Genomic DNA, 23,669 nt, shown 5'->3' with positions numbered 1-23,669 from the left:
TGATTTGCATTTCCCTGATTATGAATGAAGCTAAACCTATTTTCTTGTGTTTTTAAGCTTATAATTGGTCTTTTTTTGACATGTTTGTCTTCATGTCTTTTGCCCATTTAAAAAAAATTAGGTCATTTGTCTTATTAATGTGTGCAGATTCTTTATATATTCTGTTCATCTCCTATCACTTATATATGTTACAGACATCTGGCTTGTCTTTTCCTTTATGGTATCTTTTGATGAACAAAATTATTGATTTTAATGTAATTTATCACTAGAAGTTCCCTGGCAGTCCAGTGGTTAGGACTCTTCGCTTTCATTGCCGAGGGCCTGGGTTCAGTCCCTGGTTGGGGAACTAATATCCCACAAGCCACACAGCGTGGCCAAGAAAAAAAAAAGATTGCCAAAAAAAAGAAAATTTTACATATATATACACATATATATAATGTAATTTATCATTAATACCATAGTTTATAATTATTGTCTCTTTAAAAAGACGTATTTAGATATTTGGTCATCTCATTCTTGTGGCCAAGAATGTTTATTATAATTATTTCCCGTTCCTCAAGAAAATAGCTTATCAAAATGATCCTCTATAGCAGGGGTCCCCAACCCCCAGGCCGCAGACCGATACTGGTCCACGGCCTGTTAGGAACCGGGCCACACAGCAGAAGGTGAGCAGCGGGCAAGCGAGCAAAACTTCATCTGCCGCTCCCCATTGATCCCCATCGCTTGCATTACCGCCTGAACCATTGCTCATGTACTGCCTGAACCAATCCACCCCCCACAGCCCATGGAAAAACTGTCTTCCATGAAACCGGTCCTTGTGCCAAAATGGTTGGGGACCACTGCTCTACAGGGATTATTCCTTTGTATGTAATACTCTGTTTTTTTAACTTTAAACATGTCAGAGAATGGAAAATATTGGGAAAAAAATCATAAGGTGGTTTATACTTAAGGTCTATGTTTTATAGACAGGATACACACTTAAATTTGGTTGGTAAAATATTCTAAAACTCTTCTAGATGGCAGAGGAGAGTGAATACATAAAAATTGTGGTCTGCCAACAACATATTCCTTCAGTAACAAAGCTTATGTTAATGAGAGAACAGAACACACAATTAAGAGACTCTACTCTGTTTTAAGCAATGAGACACAGAGACAAGTGAAAAAATGTGTCTTTTTTTAACCTTGATTTAGGAAGAGGACCACCAAGCCCGGGTAGAAGAGGCAATCACCCGCATGCTTGTGTGTGCCCTGAAAACTGCAGAGAATCCACATGATACCAGAGCTTGGTTAAACCCAACTGAGGTAGGTCCCTTCTGGTTTTCATCATGGCAGTTAGTATCCTGTGATAAACCAATCCCGGCTGGAACATTTGTTTTCCAGTTTATATAAGTGCATGTAACCATTTTAAAGAGTTTTTCTTTTTCCTTAGGTTGAGGAAACATCCCATGAAGTCAATTGTCGCTACTTAAATGGAGCCGTTTCTGCCTTTTTTGATCATTATGGAACATCTAAGGTAGTAGAAACCCAAGCGCAGAGCACAAACGGAGAGTACGTGATAAAGGAAGAATTAAGTATGCACAACCACGTGGAGGTAGAACAAACTAGTAACCACAACTTAACCTTGGGAACAGTAAAACAGGAGGCAGCAAGTCCCTTTGGTCCTGATCTGGTTCCTGTGATACCATGTTCCCAAGAACCACCCTCAGAAACAGGAGGCATGTTTGAAAGTGATGGTGAAGACTTTGTTGACAAAAATGGAAAACGCTTTGGAAAATTGCATTATACCAAGAGACAACGAATGATGAGTGAAAGTGAGAATGCAGTTGTGGAACAAATTGCTTCAAATAGTACTGTGGCCCCTTCCCAAACATTCATTTCTACAGATGACTTGCTGGATTGCTTGGTGAATCCACAGGTAACCAAGATAGTGGCACAACTTTTGATTCAAGGAAGAAGTTTGCGACTCTAATAGAAAATGACTTTTTCAATAATATTTTAAGAATATTTTTAAAATAAAAGATGAAATGGCGAAAGGTCAATTTGCATATGCTTATAAATGTCCTGTTCTTATAAATGTCCTGTTAATTAAAATGTTCTAATTAACATTTTAGTCTCTTGCCACCTTCTTGCATACACATTGCTCTTTAGACAACTTGGCTCTTTGTTATTGGTAGGCCTCTTTCTTCAGTGCCTTTGCCTTTCCTTTCCTATCTCATCAGCTTATCTCAAATGTAAGCCCCTAGTGTTCTCACCAAGAAATAGTCTCTCCATCAGCAGGGGTCACCTGCTGCTTGTTTTTGTAAATAAGGTTGTATTGGAACACAGCCAAGCCATTCATTTACATATTGTCTGTGGTGGCTTTAGGGTTACGATGGCAGAGTTGAGTAGTGACAGAGGCAGTATGGCTCGAAAAGCTGAAAATATTTTAAAAGTTTGCTAACTCCTGATCTAATGCATCCATTGGGTGAATTCTAGCTTTTTGGGGGGTAGGGGTGTGGTTGTTAATTTCAGTAGATATCGTGGACTCTTTGTCATAAGATGGTGTGGGAAGATTTATGATTGTTTTAAGTTCTTGATCTCTTAATTCAAATGCAGGTTGAAGTCTAGCCTTGATGCGAAGTGATCACATTTCTCACATCTGTAGAATTCTCACTGGTTAACCCCTGTAATCCAGAGCAGAATACCAATCAGGAGAAAAGTAGGTTGGGGCCCAATAAGAGGCCTCCTTGTGTAAGGAACTGGGACATCCAGGAACACCAGCCCTGGAATAAAAAGGACCAAATGCTACTAACTCTTGAAACTAACTAAAAGCTTGGCTTAGTGAACTTGATCCCACTCTCATTACATTTGCAATATGTGGGGTAATTATTATCATTACCGTCCAAGTAAGAATTTAAAAATTACAAAAACATTGAACTCAGTAACCATTCAAAACAGAAAAGATACACAAAGTCACCTTTTAAGAAGAATTGACTACTGGCCCCATCCTTCTCAGGTCAAACTGACGGTATCAGTAAATCCCAAGAGAGTACATACTTTCTGGGAGAAAGGAGGAAGGGAGGTGAACATGCCCAGGAAAAGAAGGGTCTGAAAAAGGACCCTTCTGTAGCACTTACCACCATCTGACCACTATATATTTGCCTATTTATTTGATTACTATCTCCCCCAACGAGAATGTCACTGCATGAAGGTTTGGACTTTGATTATTGTATATTTGCAGAGTCTTGATCAGTGCCCAGCACATGGTAGGTGCTCCTTAAATATTTGAGAGGATTTTTTAAAAAGGAGACCTTGTTGGCCGATACTCCTTCAGAAACACTGGGGCAGAGGATGTTGTGGCTAAGGGTGAGATGTCTGTTACCTGTAGTAGGTATATCCCTATCGCAGAAATAGACATTTGTCTTCAGCTATATATATTTTTTTACACCTGCCCTCACTGAGAGCTCCCCCATACCCTCCTTCACACAAAATTCCCTCCCCCCTCCCTCCCACAGGGCTCCCTCCCCCCCTCCCTCCCAGATATTTTATTATATTTGCTACTACTTGGACCAGTGTTTTTCAAGTTGTAGATTGTGACCCATTAACAAGTCATAAAATCAATTTAGTGGGTGAGACCAGCATTTTTTTTAATGGAGCAGAATATGTAATTTCAGTGAATTCAATAGTAAATATAAGTATTATTTTGTGAAACTGTCCAAGAAAAATTTTTTTCAGGGTAAATATACTTCATAAATCTTTTCAGTTATATCCGTGTGTGTACTGGGCCTGATATAAAATGTATTTCTTAGTGTATGTTGGGGTCAGAAAGGTTTGAAAGCTGTTCTGAGGGCAAAGTATTGATTTCAGTTAGAGGTAATAGTTTCTGGCATGCAGAGACCTGGGTAGAGAGTTAAGACATTGATATGAATGCATTCGAAATGTAAATGGGTGTTGGGAGATAATTTCCTAATTTTAGAGAGAGAGAGATTATGACACGGCAAGAGATCCTGGCTATCTGCAACTGGGGAGTGTGGGAAGGAGAAAAGACAGTCAAAGGGGGAGATGGTCAGCCACCAAGTAGGGTCCCATTTCATCCTGCATTTCTCAGAAGAGCATGCCCAAATGAGTGAACTCAATTATTAAATAAATATTAATACTTTGACCCTCCAGAGGTTAGAGGGGTTGAAGTGTTACATCTAAAGTTACAGTATCCATGTATAAGCAGGATGATCTATCCGGTAGGCTAAGTAGCTAGGGCCCCTGAGCTTTTAGGGTCTACAGAAGTGTTTGTTTCTTTAAAAATAAAAAAAAAGAATATAATCTAGTTTCGATTACATTCATGTTTATACCAATGCAGTAGCGAAGTATCATGTTTAATACTTTTCATGGAGTAACGGGCCTACAAAGGCAAAATTGCCTGGGGCCCATGAAAGTCCTAAGCAGCTCTGGGTATCAGGGATATCAGCATCATTTGAGGGGCTTGCTGAAGATGCAGATGTCTGGGCACCACTCTAGAGCTATAGAATTTGCCTCCTTTGGGATGGGCCAGATTTTGCAGTCTCAGCAAGCACCTGAGGTGCTTCACATAGCAAAAAAGTTTAAGAATCTCTGGCCCTGGAGTAGACCACCAAGACCTAACACAGGTTCAAAGTGGGCTTGTTTTAGCAGGGGCTGCTTGTTGGGGTCAATCCGCCCTTCAGGTTTACTGAACTAAAGCTGTACTGTGCCCTCTGTAATTTTCATGTCGTGTTTAGTTGTGGTCTTTTATCAGCAGTGGCCTGTGTTTATCATCAAGCTCTCCTGTACTTGCCCTAAAGGATAAAGATGTTTAACCACCAAATAACATCTTCCAAGCATTTTATTCAAAAAGGAGGAAATATTTATTTTAAAAAATTTTTATTGAAGTATAGTTGATGTACAATATTATGTGTTGCATGTGTACAATACAGTGATTCATAATTTTTAACGGTTATACTCCATTTATAGTTATTATAAAATATTGGCCATGTTCCCTGTGTTGTACGACATATTTCTTTAGATTGAGGGTAACTATAACATTTACAGACTGAATCATCATACTTGGTGCAATACACCCTGATATTCAGCCTTGCCTAAGTTAACCAAACCACTGGAGAACAAGAACAAATTAGAGAGCAGGTCTCTCCTTTTTTATTTCGTACATTCATTGTCAAGCCCAAGTTCAGATGCCAGTGGCTGGGAAGCTACTCCTAAGCAATAAGAAGTCTTTGCCAATCCACTTAAAAAACAGCAACAGCAAGAAAAATTTCAAGACGTCTGTGTTTAATGAAGCAGCAACTATGGCCCCCTCAACCTCCTTTACTTGAAGTGCAGGCATTGTTCCCTGGGGCCAAGAAAGAGTGCCTTTATCCTCCTGGTGACCCCTAGCATCAAGTTCATCATCTGTCCTGGCTCCCCATGGGCATAGCTCTGGCCTCTTGGCCTACAGAGCTTCAGATGAAGAGAATCTACAATGAAAACCAAAGCCAGAAGGGACAAGGCCAAGGAAATATGAGGATAGTTCACAGATTGTCTGAGATATTTCTGAATCAGTAACATTAATCTAGAAGCCATGTTCTGTAGTGGGAAGAGCAAGGGGCTTGATGACACAGAGACCCAGATTCAGTTGCTGGCTCTGAGGCCTGTTACCCAGGTGACTTAAGGCAAGGAAGCTTCTGGTGTTCTGAGCATCAGTTTCCTCAGCTTTGAAAAGGGGGTATAATTCTTACCTCACAAGAGTGTTTGGGGGAAGAAAATAAATACTGTTATGTGAAAGCACCTATTATAGTACCTGGTTAATGTAGGCACTCAATAAACAGTGTTAGAATCTGAAATTTACCTGAGGAAGTTAAAAAAGAAACTTTCCATTACTATCCTATAGCTACTGAGTTAGCAAATTAGTAATATGACTGCTTAATTCCTTTGGTTTATTTATGCATATGGCTTTAAAATCATCAAAAGGTAGGCTGCCAAGGAAAATGTGCTATTTAATACCCTTAGATTCATTTAATCTTAACATAGTAGAAGGGGTTCATACTGAAAATATAGCAGGCATTATCCCTTTTTTCCACTGGGCGGAACTAAGACCATGAATAAAAGTTATAAAAAGGCAGATTTGGGTTCAACTTTAGAAAGGACCAATTGGAAACAGGGCTGCTGCACTACACAACTCCATGGGATACAGCTCACCTAGTCCTCAAGCTAGACCACAGCCCCCTGGACTGTGCAGGACATAGCTGCACTGCAGTCCCAGAGCCCTGACCGGAGTTGTCCCACATGTCCATAGGCTGCTTTGTGAAAAAGCTCCCTGCCATGGGATCTCATCGATTTGAGGCAAAGTGACAATAGGTCAAGGGTGTTGAGGAGATGGTTCCCACTTTGGTTAGGAGTCTGACAGGGCTTCTTCATTCTTAAGTGGTTTATGAAACATTTATGGAGCATCTGTTGTACATCAGGCACAGACCTCAGCCCAGAGATAAAGAAAATTAGACACCATCCCTGCACCCAGGGAAGACAGCAGCCCCACCCACTTAGTAATACTGTGCTCCCCACAGCAGTATGGAGTCCTGACATGATACCAGCTGTCTCTCAGTGGCAGCTGAAGTTATATCACTGTGTCCTCTGCCTTTAAGATTAATGTTATTCTTATATGTGGAATCTAGAAAAATGGTACAGATGAACCTATTTGCAGGGCAAGAATAGAGATGAAGATGTAAAGAACGGACGTGTGGACGTGGAGGGGGATGAACTGGAAGATTGAGACTGACATGTATACATTACCAGTGTAAAAGAGATGGCTAGTGGGAACCTGCTGTGTAGCACAGGGAGCTCAGCTCAGCGCTCTGTGGTGACCTAGATGGGTGGGTGGGATGGCGGCGGGGGGCGGGGGGAGATCCAAGAGGGAGGGGATATATGTATACACATAGCTGATTCACTTGGTTGTACAGCAGAAATGAACACAACATTGTAAAGCAACTATACCCCAATTTTTTAAAAAAAGACAGATTAATGTTATACTCTCCTTCCTGGAAATAAACACATGTACGTCTACAGATTTGATATCCATGGTTGAGGACACACAGTTGTAACTCTAAGTTATCCAATTAAATTCTCGAATTTACTGCTCTCAAGATAGGTTCATTCCAGTTTTGAAAGAGAGGCTGGAGAATGTCTGATTTCAGTGACAAGGGTCCTCTGATCTTAGAAAAAGCTGTTAAGAGAAAAAAAAACTACAGCTTGCTTTACAGTTAGCTATGTATAGATGAATAATATCTTCTGCAAAGGATACCAAAATGTTAACGTCTAAAAGTAATGAGGTACTCTGGGTAAGCCTGGTAGTCATAAAATACCACAAATAAATTTGGATTTTGCACACAATCTGTGACAGTGTCATACGAGTCAGTAGGATTTTGGGGGTCCTTTAGAGGAGGCACAATTAATGTACTGTTTCCAGCTGTGTAGGATCCAGTGAGTACTCGCACATAATACATATGCTTCTTCCCATTTACGTCCGGTCTGGAGTATACATCACTGGCAGAATAAAGGGCACTGACAGCAAAATAGGTTCCCTTTCCATATGCCGTAGCTGTGAAGAGAAAAACAAAACATCTTTAAGGATTTCAGTTTAGTCTATAATTTGACAATGTTGACCCAATATGTCAAATAATGTTAAAATAATGTTCAGTTCTCTCTAAAGCTTCTTTTAAATATTTTTGTGCGTTTTTTATTCTTTTTTTCTTTTGGTTACGTTGGGTCTTCGTTGCTGTGTGCGGGCTTTCTCTAGTTGAGGCGAGCGGGGGCTACTCTTCGTTGTGGTGTGTGGGCTTCTCATTGCAGTGGCTTCTCTTGTTGCGGAGCATGGGCTCTAGGCACACAGGCTTCAGTAGTTGTGGCACGTGGGCTCTAGAGCGCAGGCTCAGTAGTTGTGGCACACGGGCTTAGTTGCTCTGCGGCATGTGGGATCTTCCTGGACCAGGGCTCGAACCCGTGTCCCCTGCATTGGCAGGCGGATTCTTAACCACTGTGCCACCAGGGAAGTCTCTGGTTTTTTATTCTTAAAAATCATTCCCCCACCCTGGAGGGCCAGTCAGTCCCTTCGGGATGAAATATAGTGAGTCTAACCTAAAACTTTGGCTGTAACATGGCCCCCAACAATGAGAGAACACAGCACCATTCATACTGTCCCCAGCCAGCTTGGGTTCTCATGGCTGACATCCCATTTGAAGCAGCCAGATTACTTGCGTCCTTACCATTCTTTCCAGCATAACTGCGGTTAAAGCCTTTTCCGTTGACAAGTGTCACTGAGTCGGCATCTGTCCCATGGAAGAGCAGCTTCTCATTTATTAATTGGCCATTTTTGGTGTCCATGTTGTTTTTCTTTGTCTGGTAGTGTTTCCAGAGCTCTGGATTCTGGATCCTCTCAATCTGCAAATCAATAAGGAAAAATTTGCTGTCAGTGCCAAGAGCCCTTGGCAAGATACAACAGATGAAACACGACCATTTTTCAGTTTGGGGTTTCCCGTTTTTAATTAAGATACAGTTTGCGGGCTTCTCTGGTGGCACAGTGGTCAAGAATCCACCTGCCAATTCAGGGGATGTGGGTTCAAGCCCTGGTCAGGGAAGATCCCACATGCCGCATGCACCACAACTACTGAGCCTGCGCTCTAGAGCCCGCGAGCCACAACTACCGAGCCCTTGTGCCACAACTACTGAAGCCCAGGCACCTAGAGCCCATGCTCCGCAACAGGAGAAGCCACCACAATGAGAAGCCCATGCTCCGCAACAAAGAGTAGCCCCCGCTTGCCACAACTAGAGAAAGCCCACGTGCAGCAATGAAGACCCAATGCAGCCAAAAATAAAAAATGAAATTAATTAATTAATTTTAAAAAGATACAGTTTGCCGTCTAGTTCCAGGTCTCAGCATTATCATGTATTTTGTTGATCCAATTTATAATCTTAAATTTTATTTTTCCTTTTACCTACAACTAAGTTTCTGATCTTCAAACTACTTCCAATTTATTTCTGTTTACTAAATCTTATTTATTTTACTCATTTTTAAAAGCCTTAAAATTTTATTCACACCAAGTTTTGAAACCATTCTTAATTTCTTAGTCCTTTTATTCTTGTTTCTCACCCTTTTTTAGTATATATGCTGCAGAAGTGAGCACAAATCCTTTTAAAATTTAATAACCACACAAAGAAAATTATTTCAAGTAATTTTGAACACAGTAATCTGAGTCTGTATTCCTAGTAGGATAAATTCTAAGCTTTACTTAGTAGGCTTATTTTAGCAGCAGACTTCTGGCTATGATAGACTACTTGTATCAGACCAAACTTCTTGCCAACAACTACTAGAAGAGCTAGTGGGAAAAAAAGTGTTTGAAGGCAACAAGGATCTGAGCCAAGTTCCTGGAGAGAAGGGAAGTGCAGAGTGAAAGTCAGAAGATAACAGAATAACTTCTTCAAAGTGCTAAAAGAAAATAACTACCAATTCAGAATTTTGTATCCAGCAAAAATATCCTTCAAAGAATGAGGGTGAAATGAATTTTCAGAGAAACTGAGAGAATCCATCACTACCAGACCTGCACTAGAAGAAATACTAAAGCCAGAGGAAAGTGACCCCAGATGAGGCACAGAAATACAAGAAGGACTGAAAAGCAGTGGGATGAAAGGGTAAATATGTATATAAAATTATATACATATTATATATATATACACACACACATCTGAGTCACTCTGCTGTATACCAGAAACTAACACAGTATTGTAAATCAACAATATTTCAATAAAAGTAAATAAATAAATAGAAGCTTCTTTGATGCCTCACCTACAAAATATATTCTTGCAAAAAATATTCATCTGAATTTACCCAAGCCTTTCAACCTAACTCCAAGTTTACCACAAATAAAGCGGATAGAGGAATAAACTAAATGACACCATGGGCAATCAGACAAATCTAGAATCTATAAGAAAGCTGCTTGGATTCTTAAAAAATCTAGGTGAGAGAGAGCCAGAATGTGGAACATTCTACAACACAACTAGCTTAAACTCTTCTAAAATTTCAATATCATGAAAAATAATGTTTAAAAATGCAGGAGTACTGTTCTATATCAGAAGAGATGAAGGAGACACAATGACAAAATGCAATGTGTGAGTCCAGATTGGGGGGCAGGGATTTCGAGGAAGTTATAAGAAAGCTGTTTTGAGCAACAGGGGTGATTTGAATATTGACCATCTATTGGATATTATTATAAGGGATAATGATATTTGTGTTATTTAAGAGAATGTTTTTATTCTTAGGATACATATGCTATAATATTTAGGAGTATCATGATATCTGCAACTTTCAATTGTTTCAGGAAAAACAGAGAGTGAAGGAAAAAAAGCAAATGTTACAAAATTGTTGAATCTAGGTGGAAGTTCATGTGTGTTAAAAAATCTTAGTCACAAGACATGACAGTCATGGAGGATGACAGACCACCCATTTTTCATGTTAGCGCTTTTGCACTACTAGACACCTCCACAGAGGTGCCTTAAGTACAACCTAGCTCTGCTTTTACTGGCGTCATAGACTGGGATTTCACATAAGATTGAAAAAAGGGTTCCACTACAAAAGGGTAGTGAAGTCATTTCTCTGGTGAAGGTCTGCCAACACATAGTAAAACTCCAAGGCCCAGTGCAGACATTTCTGGTCAACTGGGTGGTCCTGCTCGATTTGGACTTGGCATCTCATCACAATGTGCCAGTCAGCCACTCCCAGAGGACTGTAATTGGTACCTTTAATGAAACGTATTGTCTCAGAACCAGACCGTGAAAGAGCTGCGTACTTGAATTACATTTTCTTGGTACCACATATAATTGTTCTGCTCAACATACAGGGATCTGTCTATTTGGCAAGGTTATTTATTCTTCCAGTTTTATTAAGATATAGTTTACATTCATATAGCACTGTATAAGTTTAAGATGTACAGCATAGTGGTTTGACTTACATATATTATGAAAAGATCATCATAAGTCCAGTGAACATCCATCATCTCATATAGATACAAAATTAATGAAATAGAAAAAAAATTTTTTCCTTGTGATAACTCCCAGGATCCACTCTCCCAACAACTTTCACACATAATATAGTGTATGAAAGCACTGCTGATTATATTTATCATGTTGTACATTACATCCCCAGTACTCATTTATCTTATAACTGCAAGTTTGTACCTTTTGCCTATCTTTCATCCAGTTCCCTCTCCCTATACCCCCTGTCTCTGGTAACCACAAATCTGATCTCTTTTTCTATGAGTTTGTTTGTTTATTTTTGAAGTATAACTGACCTACAACACTGCTAGTTCCTGTTACACAGAATAGCGATTCGATACTTCCATATATTTCAAAATGATCACCATCGATACTTCCATATATTTCAAAATGATCACCAAGATAAGTCCAGCCATGATCAGTCACCATACAAAGATATGATATAATTATTGGCTGTATTACCCACACTGCACATTTCATACCTGTGACTCAGCTACTGTGCAACTGTAAGTTTGTACCTCTTAATCTCTCTAACGTATTCCTCTCCTTCCTACATTGAGGGATTTTTAAAAATGGTATAAAATTTGATATTGAATTTACTGTGAGGATGATTTTGAAGATATTCTCTAGTACTTATTCACAGGAGAACTCTTTCAGGAGTCAGTCTCAGTACTGTGAAAAACTGTTGAGTCTCCTGATCAAATGCTTTGCTCTTTGATTTATGGACATTATGAATCTTATAGCTGAGTGTTTACTTCTTTACTTTGTCTACTAGGAAGATCAAGGACAAATTTGAAGGCCTCCTCTAGTAACTATCTAGGACCTCATGTTATGTATTTTTGTGAACTAACAATACCTCTGTAATTATCTTAATTTCCCTGCCCTACTTTTCTTTTTGTCCATATTTATGCTATCTGAAGGTATATCTTTGTAGGACACTTCAAATCTTTTTTGAATTATTATGTAATAATAATATGTATTATTAAGTACATGAATAAACAGTGTGGTGGCAGTGCAAATAGAGAATAAGAGAAAATTTGCAAAGAAAGACAATGCAGGCCTTACTGGCAGACTTGTTATTACAGATGAAGGGAAGGTACTCAAAGATCTCCAGCTTTACTCAGAAAGTGGTGGAACCAAGGACAGAAAGCAGGAAGAAGGGGAAATGATGAGATGAGTTAGATTTTAGGGAAATTGATTTAGCAGACAGATTTTCAAGTGGAGACTTTTTTAGGCCACTTGGGAACTCAAGTTCTAGAGCTTGAGTTAAAGATCCAGGTCGGTGATGTTGATTTGAGAGCTATCAACACTGAAATAATAGCTGCAGCCAAGAAGAGTAAAAACATTCCCTGGTGAACTGCAGAGACAGAATACCAAACTATAAATCCTGTGGGTTGCCTAGGATTAGGGGTTTAGAGGAAGAAAAGATGCCAGTGAAAATGAAAGGAACATTAGTTAAAGAAGCATCAAAATAATACTGTCCTAGAAGTCAAGGGAGAAAAATAATTTCAAAAAGGAAACTTTCTAAACTAATGTTTAAAAGCAGAAGATGCCAAAATAAGGGAAATGAACAGGGAAAGGACTGCTGGATTATCAAGGAAGCAAGGACTGTTGATCTGTGAATAGTGGGGCAGAAGCACATAATCCTGATCTGATTTGCTAGTTATCAACTCCAACTTTGGAGCCATATCTAGGAGTTATTATTAGCTTGCTTCACAAAGTAAATATATATCTTTATTATTCTAATATATTACAATCTAATATATTGTAATAACACAAGAATTTCAATGTCTCAGTAATCATAGTGACATGAGTAGAATCTAGAATTTAAAACCTAATTGCCTTAAAATATTCTAATTCTGGGTAAAAAATGTGATAGGAAGTGAATGAAAATGTATTTATCCAGGACGATGATACCTCTATTAACACCGTGTAGAAACTCCATGTCAGCGGAAGGCTTACCTTCTCTATGATGAAGTTTGCACAGGTCTCATTAAACTTGCTTGCCACAGTTTTGTATTCTGAATCATCAGGCTGTAGCTCAACCACACAGACTTTCTGCTGCTTCATATCACTCCAGTATAAGGGGATCTCAACTGCAAAGTAGACATTTGAAAACTCCCTCGCACCTAGAAAGGCTCATCCGCGTTGTCCACATTCCTGGTATGCTTTGAAAAACTGAGTATCATTTGTGCTCTTGTTTTACAATCTCCCAAATCAAGGTGTTCAAGAAGCCCCTTATATTTCTAGAAGAATGTTTTCAAAATGTGGACCACAGATAACCCGCCTCAGAACCAACTATAACGCCTGCTTTAAAAAAACCTCACAGATCTACCGAATCAAAATCTCTAAGGGTGGAACCTGGGTACCTGCATCTTAACAAGTTTGATCATGCTCAGATTTAAGAACTGTTGGTGTAGTGTAACTCAGCTGCATATTCTGTTCAGTCTCTAATTTGTCATAATTTAATAATTTTACATATAATATCAATGATTTCCCTACAATGTTTTCAATAAATAGTCATTAATGTTTTGCTTACAAATGCATGGCTTTTTGCCAGAACTCACCACAACCACCAGGCCCTCCACATCTATTCTTTCAGTATTCTTCACAGCATCCTTAAGAGTTGGGTGGGTGGGAGGTTTTGCTACATGGCAGGTTGTGGTGGCAGCTCTGTCTCCCCGTCTGCTAAACAGAATACTGTATTTGACTTGTCATTTCCCCAGGGTTGCTCAGAGTCTGAGGAATTCGTTCACATTGATCTCTCAATGTACTGAAAGCTAATTCAGTAGTTTGCAGTGGGGGATTTATGTGGTTCAAAGGCAGGAATAGCTGACAACACAAGACAAGCATTCCCTTCTCAGGAATCTTGAAGACTGCTTCCTGATGTGTGTGTCAAAGAATCTTATCCTCAGGGCAGTGACTTCTGGGAGAAGATCCTTCAGGCTCCCCATCCACTCTGGGTCATCAGTCACAGACACAGAGTGCCCACTCTCTGACTAGGCTGTCTTCAGTCTTTTGTTCTAGAAAGCCTTGGGCTACTTACAGCCCATGGCTTTCCCTTTCCTGACAGAAGCAACCATTACCTCCCCAGCAAAACTGGCTCCGGGAAGCTTGTAAACTGTAGAGATGAGAACAAATGCAATATTTGACTATTGTTACCATTAAGATAATAATGATCAGCTGTTGGGTGCACCTGTACTGTATTTTCATGGCCGAAGTGTAAGCTCCTTCAGCTGAGACCAAGTTTTCTATTTTCTTCCATAAGGGTACTTGGATTTTATCTACTTGAACAACATTTTGATGTACGTACAACACACATCACAGGCATAAAGTAATGGACAACAAGCATGATAGTTTGATTCACCTTCATATTTTGTATGGCGACAAACAGGTAAACTCTTTCCCTTTGCATCTGTAGCAGTGTATGTTTCCAAGTCCACTGTGTAGCTCTGATGATTAATTTTAACATCAATTGTCTTTCTCTTTTGTTTCTTTGCATCCTCCAGTTGCATATTGGTAATTTTGTCAAAACTATGAAACTTGTTATCGTCCTTATATTGCCATTCCACAAAATCACTGGTACGATCTGCCAGGAATTCCTGTTCTTTGGACAATCTAACTCTCTTGATCATGTCCTCAATTGCATTTCTAACCTGTATCACATCTTTGGTAATTCCAGAAACCTCAATCAAAGGTTTTTCACGGTCCAAGGAAATGGAAATATTTAACTTCTTCTGAAGCTCATTCAATTCCTGATATTCCTTTACATCAAAGTTTTTGATACATTCATCTTCACTGGTGTAGGGACACTGTTCCTTTTGAATGAGATCCTGTATCCAGAAGAGGACGTTTTCTACACTTCTTACATTTTCACCACACACCTGAAAAATTGCTGATTCTGTTTTCTTTTCTAAAACCAAAGGAGTCTGTTTTGGGGGAGATTTACTTGAGAAGCCCAAGAATGCTAAAAAAGAAAAGAAAGGAAGATCAGCTCTTTCTTTCTTCTTCCTTCCTCCCTCCTTCTTCCCTCCCTCCCTCCTTCCTCTCTTCCTCTCTTTCTTTCTTTGTCACCATGCTGTACGTTACAACCCTAGGACTTGTTTATCTTATAACTGGATGCTTTTACCCTTTTGACCAACTTCACGCATTTCACCCAACCCCCACCCGCCTTGTACCCACCGGCAATCACCAATCCGTCCTCTGTATAAGTGCTATTATACAGTATTTGTCTTTCTCTGTCTTATTTCATTGAGCATAATGCCCTCAAGGTCCACACATGTTCTTGCACGTGCATGTAGCAGGATTTCCTTCTTTTTTATGCCTGAGTAATATTCCATATACACCACATCTTCTTTATAATTCATCTTTCAATGTTTCCATGTTGTGGCTATTGAAAATAATGCTGCAGTGAACGTGGATTCCAGAGAGTGATTTCATTTCCTTCAGATAAATACCCAGAAGTGGAATTTCTGGATTCTATGGTAGTTCTATTTCTAGACTTTTGAGGAACCTCCATGCTGTTTTCCACAGTAGCTGCACCAGTTTACATTCCCACCAACAGTGCATGAGGGTTCCCTTTTCTCCACATCCTCACCAACACTTGTTATTTCTTTTTTTTTTTTAATCATTTATTTTTCCCTATTTTTTCTTCTAGGAGTTTTATGGTCAGGTCTTAACATTTCAGTCTTTAATACTTTTTTTTTTTTTTTTTTGCTGTGACACGTGGCATGTGGGATTTTAGTTCCCTGACCAGGGATCAAACCCATGCCCCCTGCAGTGGAAGCATGGAGTCTTAACCACTGGACCACCAGGGAAGTCCCTGTCTTTTTTTTTTTTAATATTTAATTTATTTATTTATTTATTTATTTATTTGGTTGCACTGGGTCTTAGTTGCAGCAGGCGGGCTCCTTAACTGCAGCTCACCTGCTCCTTAGTTGTGGCAAAGTGAGCTCTTAGTTGCGGCACACATGTGGGATCTAGTTCCCTGACCAGGGATCGAACCTGGGCCCCCTGCATTGGGAGCACGGAGTCTTAACCACTGTGCCACCAGGGAAGTCCCTCACTTGTCTTTTTGATAATAGCTGTTCTATCATGTGAGGTGATCACTCATTATGATTTGATTTCCATTTCCCTGATGATTAATGATGTTGAGCACCTTTTCATGTACCTATTGGCCAGTTGCATGTCTTTTTTTGGAAAAATGTCTATTCAGATACTCTATTTTAAAATCAAATTGTTTGGGGTTTTTTCTATTGTTGTATGAGTTCTTTATATATTTTGGATTTAACCCCTTATCAGATATACGATTTACAAATATTTTCTCCCATTCAGTGGGTTCCCTTTTCATTTTGTTTATGATTTCCTTTGCTGTGTAGAAGCTTTTCAGTTTGATGTAGTCCCACTTATTCATTTTGCTTTTGTAATTTTAGTGTCAAATCTAAAAAATCATTGCTAAGACCAGTGCTGAGGAGTTTACCCATATGTTTTCTTATAGGAGTTTTATGGTTTCAAGTCTGTTCTACTTCAGTGAGAAGTGCCACTGGAATTCTGATAGGGATCGCATTGAATCTGTAGATTGCTTTAAGTAGTATGGATATTTTAACAATATTAATCCTTCCAATCCATGAGCATGAACTATATTTCCATTTATTTGTATCTTCTTCAGTTTCTTTCATCAATGTTGTGTATTTTCATGATACAGGTCTTTCACCTCCGTGGTTAAATTTATTCCTGGGTATTTTATTCTTTTTGATGCAATTATAAATGGGATTGTTTTCTTAATTTCTCTGTGATAGTTCATTAAAGATTAGCTATTTCAAGTCAGACAAAGACAAATACTGTATGACCTCACTGATATGCAGAATCTGAAAAAAAAAACTCATAGAAAAAGAGATCAGATTTATGGTTACTAGGAGGTCGCAGGGTGAGGGTGGGAGGAGATTGGAGAAAGGCGGTCAAAAGATACAACTTCCAATTACAAGATAAATAAGCACTAGGGATGTAATGTACAGAATGATGACTGTAATATTGTGATTTATAAGAAAAAATAGGGCTTCCCTGGTGGCGCAGTGGTTGAGAGTCCGCCTGCCGATGCAGGGGACACGGGTTCGTGCCCCGGCCAGGGAAGATCCCACATGCCGCAGAGCGGCTGAACCAGTGAGCCATGGCTGCTGAGCCTGCACGTCCGGAGCCTGTGCTCTGCAACGGGAGGGGCCCGCGTACCGCAAAAAAAAAAAAAAAAAAAAAAAAAAAAAAATATATATATATATATATATATATATATGAAAAAATATATTTGGTCAGAATGACCAAATATTTTTCTCATATATACAGTATTTGGCTTGTGATTGGTATCTGAAGCAGAGGGCAGTCTCGTGGCACTGAGCCCTTTACCTGTGGAATCTGATTCCATCTCTGGGTAGATGATGTCAGAATTGAGTTGAATCCTCAGACACCCAGCTAGCGTCTGAGAATTGCTTGTAGGCACAGGGAAGCCTCCATACACATTGGAACTGGGTCCAGAAACCTTCTTTAATGACTGTAGTTAACACTACTATTTGATAGATATGAAAGTTGTTAAGAGAGTTCTTGTCACAAGGAAAAAAATTCTTCTTTTCTTTTTTTACTTTCTCTTTTTATTGTGTCTGTGTGAGAGGATGGATGCTAACTAAACTTATTGTGGTATTCGTTTCACAATATATGTAAGTCAAGCCATTATGCTGTATACCTCAAACTTATACAGTGATGTATGTCAACTCTATCTCCATAAAGCTGGAAAAAAATAGCTATTTCTCATGTGACATCAATATTAGAAACATGTATTTCATAAAAATGAACAACTCACATGCAATTTTAGACATCACAGACTGCTGGGGAGAAGGCTGAGATCCTTCTCTTTTTTTCATGATGGCATAAAACACGTCCAGTACTTGAGGCAGAAAGATAACAACTTTAACTTTTTTCATAGACTGGACCAATCCTTTCTGAATAAAGTCTTCAATGGCATCAATTATGGCTGCTGCAACCTTATGTGGGTCTTGTTTGGCACTTCCTAGAAAGGCAATTAATAAAAATGATTGGGACAAAAAAAGATCCAACTGGATTTGAAAAAGAAGACCCAACTGGAAAAGGCTGAGGAATAAATTAGGGATTCTGATTCTCAGAATAAATTCCCACTCCTCAACTCTTTCATCACCATGGACTTTTCTAAAATGCATCAGCAGACACCCTTGAAGTCCTAGATGTAATGGAGAGTTTTTGTTCCAGGATGTCAGGAACAGTGCAACAATGAACAAAGGACCCAGAAACATAACTTGGTGTCTGATATCTGTTATTTGCTCTATTCAGCTGATCCCAGCTCACTATGTTCCTCTGTGTTACAGAGCACAGTTAACCTTTCCTGGCTCACTGGTGTCCTCAAAAGATCCACAAAAAGCAAAAGATGCTTATGTATGTTGAAATATCATGCTCTTTAAAGAGAACAGGTCTTCCCTGGCGGTACAGTTGGTTAAGAATCCGCCTGCCAATGCAGGGGACACAGGTTCGAGCCCTGGTCCAGGAAGATCCCACATGCTGCGGAGCAACTAAGCCCATGTGCCACAACTGCTGAGCATGCGCTCTAGAGCTCGCGTGCCACAACTATTGAAGCCCGTGCCTTAGAGCCCGTGCTCCATAACAAGAGAAGCCACCACAAAGAGAAGCCTACGCACCGCAACAAAGAGTAGCCCCCACTTGCCGTAACTAGAGAAAGCCCATACACAGCAACAACGACACAACGCAGGCAAAAAATAAATAAATAAAAGAGAACTAATTATTAATTAATTAATTAATTTAAAAAATAAAGAGAACAGCATTATTTTTTGTTCAGTCATTTCTTGACTATTACGTATATATCCTTATTCTCTCAGATGTCTTTGGGGACCTGATTTAAACTGAGCTAATTTCATAAGATACCTAGAGCCATAAACTATTTGTTATAATCTATAATTCTTTGTATACAAGTTATCCATGAGCCTCCAAAAGTTTTTCGTCCCACGGTCACTGTGATTTTAGCTGACTTGCAGGGTTCAAGGTTGCCACCTGAGCAAGGTCTTTTCCTATTTTAAGCATGCTCCATATCTTGTTTCTCAAGCCTACTGGCTAGGTAAGATCATGAAAAGTTCCTTGAAAAGGCTCACGAAAAGCCATGGAAGCAGTTCCATATGAATAGCAGCTGTCACATTGGGGGGTGGGGAGTGGGCAATGTGAAAGTCCTCTGGCCAACTTGGTGTGATAGACGAAGGGCCTACTTGGGTTATCCCTGTTGACAGTGCCCACTATTACTGCAGAAAGGAGAGCAGACCTCTTTGGCTTGGCTGTGGAGACAACTGTAGGAATGTAGACAATCCCCATATAAAACTAACCTAGAGGGTTTGTGCAGGTTTTTTTTTTAATTAGATGATCAGGGAAAGAGGGGATTTCTCCATTGCAGTGCTATAGTTATTCCATGCTATTTGGAAGAATTTAAATGGGAATGTTCAGATATATTCATTCACTCTCAATAATCTAAGCACTTGGGACACAGAGGATGTGATACATGGGGATGAACAGGTGTTCAACAGGTGAAGTATGGAAACCTGAGGGAAAGGCTACACCAGACAGAACTGTGTAAGAAGTGTGATATGTTGAACCTGGTGTGTTCAGGGGAACAGGTTTGTTTTTGAGAAAGATAAACGGGGGAGGTAGCGGGGTAGGTGGAGGAGGCACTGGAGCAGGGAACCAGGTCTAAACAGGAGAATTTAAATAAAGGTTTAGGCAAAGGACAAGAGCTGAACAAAGAGAGGAGGCCAGAATGAAGAGCTGGGTGTAGGGATTGAGGAGATATTTAGAAAGTAAAGTCAGCAGGACCAAGTGGCCAACTGGCTTTATACTTGCCCCTTTGTTCCCCGTCTTTTGCCACCCACAACCTTCACGTGTATTTCGTAAGTCCCGTTGCACTGCAGTTGTTTGTTGACATGTCTGTGTCTCACAGAAGGCCAGGTGCCCCTTGTGGACTGGACCCTTTTCTTAGTCATCTTTCTATCCCCGCTGCCTCAGCTCAGTGCCTGGCACATAGCAGACACTCAGTAAATATTTAATCAAACTAATTAATAAACTAATGCACCTAGGAGTGATGAAGAAGGTAGAGTCAAGGATTCTAGATAGAAAGTGATGTTTTTAACATGCTCAGGGATATAAGAGGAAGGGCAGGTGTGGGGGAGAAGACAATGAACTAGAGTTTGGAGTTTGCTTTGAGCTTGTGGTACTTGCAGGTACCAGTGAGTACCCATTCTCTCCCCTCAAGCCTGCGAGGAACAGGGAGAGGGCTTCCTTTACTGCCAGCAACTGTCTCAATCACAGTCTCAATTCAACTCATAATCACCACTAAGGGAGAAAGCTCCCCATCTGTTAGTCTAAGGGCCTACTCAGGTGGTGATAGAGACAGGTGAAGAAGATGAGGAAGGAGAATTTGCTAACCTTGATTTATTTGTGCAGACCAGCAATGCAACCAGGTCAGTGGAAAAAACAACAGGTTTGCAGTAACCCAGAAATAATTATACAAAACTAAAACTGCCTCATTTCCTTATTTCTTCTTTGACTCCACCCAGGGACTCCCTTGGGAAGGTCTGTGCCACCCTTAGGCTGCCTGCTTTCTTGGCACAAATAAAGTTAAGATGGAAACACAAGAGCTCAGAGGAAAAAGCAGATGGAGATAGAGACTGGGGAATCATTAGTGGGTGTCCATAGAAAATGATAGATGATAGATAGATGATACATAGATGATAGACAGGCAGATAATACATTGGCTAATCTGCTAGGATTGAATGATACCACAAGGGGAATGAAAGCATAAAGGGAATATAAATTATACTTTCGAAAACAGAGAACTAAGGAGACATTACATTCTATGTGGGAACATTAAGAGGAATGGAAAATTAGAGAAATCAAAGTATGGGAAAGAGAACTAGAAGAAGGCCCAGAAAGTGACAAAGATGGTTAGGTTTATTAAGGCTAAACTTTTGGAGGGCCTAGAATGCCAGTGTGAGACACTCAAACTTAGATTCCTGAGCAGTGGAATGATTAATCCAGTGCTGAGCCTTCTCTTTCTGGGACCAGTCAGCTCCATTCCACTCCAAGCCTGAGAGTATTTGCCTCCCCTGAGCAGCTCTCTTAAAGGAGACCAAGCAGGAATCCCTGATTAATGCACATGACTCAGATTGCTGGGGAAAGAGCTCAAAGAGCATCATCACCTTACAAATGATAAGCCCAAAGCACCATCCTTATAAATGAAGACTCATGCAATCATTATGTAGTTTATGGAAAACAAGAAACTTCAAAGAGGCAGGCAAGCTGAAAGGAGGAAGGTGGAGAGTTTCTGACCCATTAGAACCCACTGGATTCTGGCAACTGAGAGGTCGCAATGCCCCACGGCCAGCCCACTGTCAAGGAGGCAAGAGAAGACGGACAGCCATGTTGTCTGAGAGTCGGCCATGGGGAGGCAGAAGTCCATGCACTGATGTTTCCATGGAGAGGGGATGGAGGGGAAGTCAAAGACTAAATAATGGGGGATGTGTAGAGGATGGAAAAGAGAAAGGAGCTGATGAAAGCATATGAGAGATAGACTTTCTTCCCTTTCCCCTCCCTTCCTCTCCCTTCCCTTCCATATTAGAAAGCAAATGTCTACTATCCCAATACTCTCTTCAGTTTTCTTCAGTTTTCCCTTTTTTACTTAAACTACCCACAGACTTTGCTCCTTCCCTCGGGGGCTGCCCTGGCTTGAGGAAGCTGCCCTGATGTAGACTCAGCAGTAAGTACATTAGCCATCAGCACCAATTCCAAGGGAAACTGGTCACCTTGGGATTTAGCCTTGACAGCCAGAGGCTACAAACCTGTCCCGATGGCTGGGAGGCAAACGGATGAGTAATTTCGCTTTTCACACTCTTGCAAAACACAGGAAACGGATCTCTTGACATCATTTCCACCAATGACGTGAATAATATTCTTGCACTTCAATAATCCACCTTTGGTAATTATATAACCTCTGTGGCCCCCTTGAGCTGGGAAACACAAGACAAAAAGATGCAAAATTAGATGCTGAACCCACTCTTTTTAATACATCTTTATTGGACTATAATTGCTTCACAATGCTGTGTTAGTTTCTGTTGTACAACAAAGTGAATCAGCCATATACATACATATATCCCCATATCCCCTCCCTCTTGAGACTCCCTCCCACCCTCCCTATCCCACCCCTCTAGGTGGTCACAAAGCACCGAGCTGATCTCCCTGTGCTATGCGGCTGCTTCCCACTAGCTATCTAGTTTACATTTGGTAGTGTATATATGTCCATGCCACTCTCTCACTTCGTCCCAGCTTCCCTCTCCCCCTCCCCGTGTCCTCAAGTCCATTCTCTATGTCTGTGTCTTTATTCCTGCCCTGCCACTAGGTTCATCAGTACCTTTTCTTTTCTTTTTAGCTTCCATATATATGCATTAGCATATGGTATTTGTTTTTCTCCTTCTGACTTACTTCACTCTGTATGACAGACTCTAGGTCCATCCACCTCATTACAAATAACTCAATTACGTTTCTTTTTATGGCTGAGTAATATTCCATTGTATATATGTGCCACATCTTCTTTATCCATTCATCTATCAAGGGACATTTAGACTGCTTCCACGTCCTGGCTATTGTAAATAGTGCTGCAATGAACATTTTGGTCCATGTCTCTTTTTAAATTATGTTTTTCTCAGGGTCTATGCCCAGTAGTGGGATTGCTGGGTCGTATGTAGTTCTATTTTTAGTTTTTTAAGGAACCTCCATACTGTTCTCCATAGTGGCTGTATCAATTTACATTCCCACCAACAGTGCAAGAGGGTTCCCTTTTTTCCACACCCTCTCCAGCATTTATTGTTTGTAGATTTGGGGACGATGGCCATTCTGACCGGTGTGAGGTGATACCTCATTGTAGTTTTGATTTGCATTTCACTAATAATTAGTGATGTTCAGCATCTTTTCATGTGCCTCTTGGCCATCTGCATGTATTCTTTGGTGAAATGTCTATTTAGTCTTTGAACCCACTCTTTGATTGTTTAAAAAACAAAATGTCTGAATTGGCAGATAAAGCATTTTATGTGAATAAGAAACTCCTGAAGTACTACCTTTGATGAATCTTTCTCGCTTCTCTTTTTAACTGTGAGATTACTTTTCACTTCTAATTCTCTACAACTGGAATTCTTTAGTAAAAGGCATGATTTTAAGATCAATATGTTGTCTCCCCAATCCCAGGACTTTCCTCATCCTCCACAGCTTCCCATATTCAGTCTTCCACTTAAAACTTAGAACCAAAAAGATAGCATTGTGCCTCACCTTGATCAGAACATTCCATTTCCACACTTTTCCCGGCATGTTCTAAAATTGCTTTGGAGACTCCTGCATGAGAAAAGCAAGATGTTTACACACATGAATAAAAAAAATTACAGGACATTTGGATCAGAATGATTGCCTAATTATCTAAATGCTTTCCCCATCATCAAAGGAATCCTATAACTTGGGTATATCTGATAACAAAGAAGAAGAACTCATAAAAGAGCTGTTCCCAATTATGAGAAACAATGTCA

The 23,669-nt window shown here is 40.0% G+C and overlaps 2 protein-coding genes across 4 annotated transcripts in view; one reads left to right on the top strand and one right to left on the bottom strand.

Moving 5' to 3' along the window:
* The window catches only part of HSPBAP1 (HSPB1 associated protein 1), a 52,884-nt gene extending 50,810 nt beyond the window's left edge, over positions 1-2,074 (top strand). For all 3 annotated transcript variants that reach the window (XM_081235133.1, XM_081235131.1, XM_081235132.1), the window contains 2 exons: positions 1,192-1,302; positions 1,430-2,074. In XM_081235133.1, coding sequence (XP_081091259.1) covers positions 1,192-1,302; positions 1,430-1,969 — 651 coding nt within the window. In that variant the 3' untranslated portion in view covers positions 1,970-2,074. The remainder of the gene's footprint in view (positions 1-1,191; positions 1,303-1,429) is intronic.
* A 2,723-nt stretch (positions 2,075-4,797) lies between these two features.
* The window catches only part of PARP14 (poly(ADP-ribose) polymerase family member 14), a 48,947-nt gene continuing 30,075 nt past the window's right edge, over positions 4,798-23,669 (bottom strand). Inside the window, exons 11-17 of the mRNA XM_081235128.1 lie at positions 23,419-23,481; positions 21,939-22,106; positions 17,876-18,082; positions 14,396-14,995; positions 12,991-13,124; positions 8,247-8,421; positions 4,798-7,582 (exon numbers count right to left, since the gene is read on the bottom strand). Coding sequence (XP_081091254.1) covers positions 7,293-7,582; positions 8,247-8,421; positions 12,991-13,124; positions 14,396-14,995; positions 17,876-18,082; positions 21,939-22,106; positions 23,419-23,481 — 1,637 coding nt within the window. The 3' untranslated portion in view covers positions 4,798-7,292. The remainder of the gene's footprint in view (positions 7,583-8,246; positions 8,422-12,990; positions 13,125-14,395; positions 14,996-17,875; positions 18,083-21,938; positions 22,107-23,418; positions 23,482-23,669) is intronic.

This window comes from Mesoplodon bidens, assembly GCF_964165515.1.
Source record: "Mesoplodon bidens genome assembly, chromosome: 5".
In the NCBI taxonomy this organism is placed as follows: domain Eukaryota; kingdom Metazoa; phylum Chordata; class Mammalia; order Artiodactyla; family Ziphiidae; genus Mesoplodon; species Mesoplodon bidens.
This window is presented reverse-complemented; position numbering and strand designations above follow the sequence as displayed.